Raw genomic sequence first — 6,000 nt, 5'->3', positions numbered from 1 at the left:
TAGACACTTCTTTGACAGTGTCTACTGAATATTTGATTAGAAGTAGCTATAGGCACTATTTCTGGCTTGTGAGTTGACCATGCCTACAATTTCTAATTATTATTTAATTAATTTGTTTTAAGTAATACTTATTCATACATGTATCACAGCCTTTTATTGTTTTTGTTCTATGTATTGTATTGTTTGTAAAGTGCTTTGTTACAGCTCTAGCTGTTATGAAATGTGCTATATAAATACAATTGTATTTTATTTATTAATTTATGTATTTTTAAAAAAAAAAATCATTTAAATACCAATTAATTACTACAATTTGCTTGTCTGTAGGCCTACGCTTTCACTGCAGCCTAATATATTTTTCATTCCATTGCAATTAACAGCCGATTCCATCGAGATGCGCGAAACCCCGTGTGGCTTGCGCGCCCACGCTGTTCCTCCATACTGGTTTGTTTTCCCCCCCCCCCCCTCTTTCTTTCTATTGTGCACGCGTGCGCGTCTTACTCCGCACTACATCTCCAAAGCCGGACATGCACGTCACATGTCAGGGGTTCCCGAGTCAGGCAAGGTTTTATCCCCTCCCCTCTCATATCCTCCACGGAGCCCGAGCCGAGCAACCCACGCAGTCTGCGTGCGTCTCCGCTCCACGCTGCGCCAAGACACCTCAGAGGATGGACGCGCGGATGGAAGGATGCGCATAGGTGTTTGCGTTGAAGAACACCGCAAGAAATGATCGCCTTGTGATTTTTAACTACTGTGGAATGAGCTTCCATCTCCGAGCGCAAGCAGAAGTAGGATTTTAGAGGAGCACAACCACAGCTCCCGGTTGCTGGGCGAGAGGCTGGGCGCGCTGGAAACAAGCAAAGTAGCGGATCATGCTTATGGGAACTTCCTATTCCGTCTCTTTAAGGTATCATTTTCAAACACACTTTTGTTTTATAGCTGTCTGTCTGCTGTCTAAAAATGCTTTTATACGTGTTGAGTCAATGTGTGCACTTTTATTGGCAAACGATGATGGACGCTCCCTCCCCCCCCCCCCATGAGGGCTTATTGTTTGATATCAATTAGCATTTATATTTTATCACTTTTGAACAGCTAGCGGAGTGCGAATATGTGCCGATAAATATGTATTTCTTATGTTGAGGTTATCTGGAACGCAATTGTGACTTGTCAGATGCGCTTTTCTTTCACACGTTTCTAACAAAGGCCACAAAAGAGACAAATAGTGAGATGTAACGATCGTATTATGATTAATTATATATTTTTTTGGCAAATTAATTTTTAAAATTGCATTTTACTTAATGCGGTGATTAGGATTGGAGTCACGTTCATTTATTTTCTCTCTCTCTCTCTCTCTCTCTCTCTCTCTCTCTCTCTCTCTCTCTCTCTCTCTCTCTCTCTCTCTCTCTCTCTCTCTCATTCGCTCTTTCACTCCCATTTTTTGCGCATTTCTTGGCCACCATTGCGTGGAGTGGGCTCCAAAAGCTCCACTAGACCAGAGACAGAGCAGTCCATCTGTTCATCACATAGCAACAGGAAGGGAGAGAGAGAGAGAAATCACACCAGCCCCACAGTGTCACACTGGCATTATGTGGCTCCAGTTACCTTCAATTGCAACGGATCCTAAATGAAGCCACCCAATTGTGCGTAATTATGTATGTAGAATATACTTATATGCAAATGCCCCTTTTCTACATAAAATATTTCTCCTGAGGGAAGGAAGCATCAGAAGTAAAGTGAATAAAGCATGAATCCTGCTTTGACTGGGTGGTGGGTGTCTTCATGTTTCTCCCTGATTTCATCTCCCATCACTGCGACCCCTCCCACTCCCCACCTCTCGCTAACCTCTCTCTCCTCTGACCTCCTCTCAGAGTGGCTCGGCCTGATGCTCTATCATGACTGATGGCGACGGGAGAGTGCACTTTCAGTATGCAGATAGCCCGGAGGGGCAGGAGCAGGAGCAGGAGGAGGTCTTGGAGGAGGTGAGGCTCGCTATATTGAAATCCTACCAGGATGATGTAGAATCTGGAGGCCTCTGTGATGAGGAGCAGATGGAGCGCACCGGTAGCTGTAGTAGGAGGAGAAGGAATGATGAACGAGGAGAAGCTGAGGTTCAGCAGGAGCAGGAAGTGCTGGAAACGGAGCTGGAAGTAGACGTTGGACCAACACTGGAAGTTCGCATCGTGGCTCCCATACGGGATCCGGACTGTGTCTCTGAGGAGGAGGAGCAGCAGCCGTACCCGGCTCTGGCCCCCATGGCCTTCTTCTGCCTAAAGCAAACCACACGGCCTCGCAACTGGTGTCTTCGTGTTGTGTGTAACCCATATCCTTTCATGACGTGGAAACTTGAGTGTGCCTGCCATCCGGTAAGACCAACTTTGTCGTCACTTTTTTTGTTTGTGAGTCATGAATTCCAAGTGTGCTCATAGTCACTCTACTTTACAATGGTTGGCTTTGCAGCCATATAGCAACACATCTTTATTCTGAGCTGCTCCTTGTGAAATTTGATGGATCATATTTGTGATCCGACTCTGTGGAGCCTCTGGTCGAATGCCTCTTGAGGTCGTATAATTCAAAATAAGAGACTCATATTTGGAGGAAAATCATTGTTGCATGTGTATTACCTCATAAGTGCACAGTTCAGCGATCATCTAAGGATAAAATGTGTTGTGCTTTTTTCTTTTTTTTTTTTGCGCTTCTTTTTACGAAGTTCACTTCTTTTCCAAATTACATCTTATCATCACCTCTTATCCAAATTAAAGTAGAGCGTCCCGTAGTTTCGATAGGTTTAACTTTTTTACATTTGTTTTGCACGTGAGAATGTTGTTTGAAAATAAATACAAGTGAGTAGCACTGCTCGATAATGAAATAAATATTAGTCACGATTATTTTGGTAATAATTGAAATCTCGATTATTCAAGCTTAATTCCTACCACATTCCAAAAACATGCATGTTAGGTTCTTTGAAGGCTCGAAGTTGTCCATAGTCCCAAATATGACTGTGAATATGTTTGACCGGTGAACCACCAGTTCCTGCAGCTCACCTGCGTTTGTGGAAATCTTCTTCCAAACCGAGTACAGAAGCATTTCACTGTTAAAAAAATCACGTAAACGCAAAAAAGAAAACTCAGCTTCCTTATGCAGCGATCTCCATAAACAGATTATGCTTAACACACTATCTGCCTCCCACCCAAAAAGTTATGTGGTTCTGTCACAATATTAAAAAACAAAACAAAAACAAAAATATCTTTTTTTTGGTTGTTGTTTTTGGTTGTTGTTGTTTTTTTAAGTATGATAAGCCCACTGAATCTTTTTCCCACCAATTTGGAGTGCATTTTTCTAATACAAAATCCTGCTATATTCTCATAAGAACTGTCTGGGCTAAAGTAAAAATGTAAGCAAAAACTAAAGTTAGGGACTAAAGTCACTAGGGAACCCAAACACTGCCTGGCTTTCACATTATTGCATCATAGGAATGTCCCATTGTGCATTTTCATTTGACTTATGTATTTACTTGTTTTTTTTTTTTTTTGCATAGTTTTGCAGTTGAATTTGCTGTGTATTTTCTATAGTTATCTTGATACATTTTGTGCTCTTTTTTTCTCCACTTTAAGACCAAACTCGTTGATGGTACATGTTTTACAGCATGAATCTGTTTTACTGCAGGCAAAATGCACTCATCCCTCATATATGTTTTATGGTGCTCCTGTGCACATCTCTGTCGGGCAGCCATGTTGTTCTTAAGAATCATTCATTTTTATATTATGATGCAATGCAAAATCAATTTTTAGCTTCAGTTCATGTCCGATTTGGTCTCTTTTAGTAGCCTTCAAATAAATACCTGCCTGCACAATTCTCATCCGTGGGCTGTTTTACCACAGTGGAGCAGTGACAGAAAAGAACATGATGTGCATCCAAATCCAAACATTGGGAAAATAACTTGAAAACAAACCACTGCACCATCTATCTATTCTTGATATGGTTCAGCTGGTGGTGTAAAAGCAAAATTTGGATGTGAGTCGCACTTTCCCCCCTTATATTTTGGAGTACCTGGAACCTCATCCGACAATGTCTGACGTGATTGACATTTATTCCCTATTGACTTAGTAGTGTTGTGAAAAGGCTTTAGCAGCAGCGGTTGCTGGCAGCTGCTTGTTTCTGAGGTCTTACTAACCGTGTCCTCAGTTCTCATCTTGAAAAATACTGCATGACGTTCTGCTGTATTGTGTAATTGTTTCGATCTCTGTGTGACAGTTGCTTTACGACCTGTGTTTGACCGGGCTTAGTTACCGATTAGAGGCCGTCTGGCCTTCTATGGGATGTGAAACTGACCTAACATTTAAATGATATTTAAACAACATGAAGCAAACACGATAAAGTGTGATGTATTTTGACATGAAGAGAAAGAACAGAAAGGTGATTATTTTTTTGTGAGCAAGCCAGTTTTGTGTGAGAAGAAACAGTCTACTCATAAATGATACATGGCAGTTACGTATTATACATGGGTTCTTCACTGAGTTGACTCAGATACATTTCTAAACCTCATATGTCTGACCAAAACGGAATAATACATTTATCCACACCTACTAATTTCACATACTTAACAGTGATATTTTTTTTTCTACAAATACAATGTATTAATTATTGAAACAATCCATTGGCTCTGTCCAAGCGTGCTCAACAATGTTTGACGAATCACACAACTATGGCACTGGTGACAAATATTTGTTTTTCAAAATGCTTTATCATTTTTAGGTTTTATAAGCAAACGCTCATGCAATGTATTTCCAAAACTGCTTACAATTGAGTTCGTCAAACCATGCAGGTGTACCTGGCAGCTTCGATGAACTCATAACCAACCTGTCATTAAAAAAAACAACAAAAAAAAACACGGAATGGAGTGGGTAAAGGAGAACTTCGTAGCAGAATATCATCACAAGCTAAGTATGGCCAAGGTGCGGTATTTAGGAAAAAGTTCAGGAGTCAAAGACCTGTAGATCGACACATACTCAGCAGCTGGAATCCATCCGCCACATAAATGACAGTTTTTAAAACATATTTTGTTAGATCTCTATGTTTAACCTACATTGTCTGCTGTCTATTGAAATATACTTGTAAAAATGATTCATCAGTGAAAAATACTTGTGTTTGACAAAGCAAAATTAAACTTGGCCCCTTTTTCAGACCATGTTGGATTGTTGACACCATTGCTCAACCTGGGGGTTGATGGAAAGGGAGATGTGTCATCCGTCCAAAATCAGGCTTATCGCCATTTGGAATACACACAATACAAAGGCAAGATCACATTTTTAAAATCTGGTGTTTATCAAGTTTTAGAAAGACATTTTTGAAGTGAAATGACCAAAATAGAAACGTGTTCCATTTGTTTAAGAGTCAAAACTCATGAAATGTTTAACTGCCCAAGCATTTTCAAAATAATGTTTTATTAAACACGTGTGGAAAAAGTTAATTACTTATTTGATAACTCATGACAGCATGTATCGTAGCGCTGCAGTTTTACTGCTTTAAATTCATGGACAGTAACTCCCGGATTATCTTCTTCTTCCCTTCTCACATTTGTCATTTTCTAAAATCCCTTTTTGAGCCTGATCATTCTTTTGGACGAAAAGTCATAAAGTAAAAGCACATTTTCTCTTGTGCTTGTCCTTTATAGGTTCAGAGAGATTTGCAGCCTATCCCAGCCCACGCAGGGCAAATCTAGACAAACCATTCACACTCACATTCACACCTATGGACTATTTCGAGTCTTCAATGAACCTAACATGTATATTTTTGGAATGTGGGAGGAAGCCGGAGTGCTATTGCTAACTCCACACAGGGAGAGCTGATTTGAATCCAGAACCTCTCAGATGTGAGGTAGACATGCTAAACACTATGCTACCATGCTGCCTCCGTAGCACATATCATGGCTGTATTTACTGTACATGTCAAAATGTAGAGGGGTGAAAAAAGAACCCCTATTTTAATCCAGCTCAACCACCTTCC

The 6,000-nt window shown here is 40.5% G+C and overlaps 1 protein-coding gene across 4 annotated transcripts in view; it reads left to right on the top strand.

Annotated features, from left to right (window-relative positions):
* The first annotated feature begins 528 nt into the window (after positions 1 to 528).
* Positions 529 to 6,000, top strand: part of cacna1ha (calcium channel, voltage-dependent, T type, alpha 1H subunit a) — a 77,625-nt gene continuing 72,153 nt past the window's right edge. The window contains exons 1-2 of one of the 4 annotated variants that reach the window (XM_086055180.1): positions 529 to 904; positions 1,866 to 2,317. In XM_086055180.1, coding sequence (XP_085911306.1) covers positions 1,890 to 2,317 — 428 coding nt within the window. In that variant the 5' untranslated portion in view covers positions 529 to 904; positions 1,866 to 1,889. Of the gene's footprint in view, positions 905 to 1,468; positions 1,638 to 1,748; positions 1,765 to 1,865; positions 2,318 to 6,000 lie in introns of those variants that run through there. The other 3 variants (XM_086055184.1, XM_086055181.1, XM_086055182.1) reach the window with 3 other exon arrangements.

Source organism: Filicampus tigris, chromosome 16, assembly GCF_054856515.1.
Source record: "Filicampus tigris isolate MCC_2025a chromosome 16, RoL_Ftig_1.0, whole genome shotgun sequence".
Taxonomy (NCBI): Eukaryota; Metazoa; Chordata; class Actinopteri; order Syngnathiformes; family Syngnathidae; genus Filicampus; species Filicampus tigris.
The sequence above is the reverse complement of the archived record's forward strand: the minus strand, read 5'-3'. Positions and strand labels throughout refer to the sequence as shown.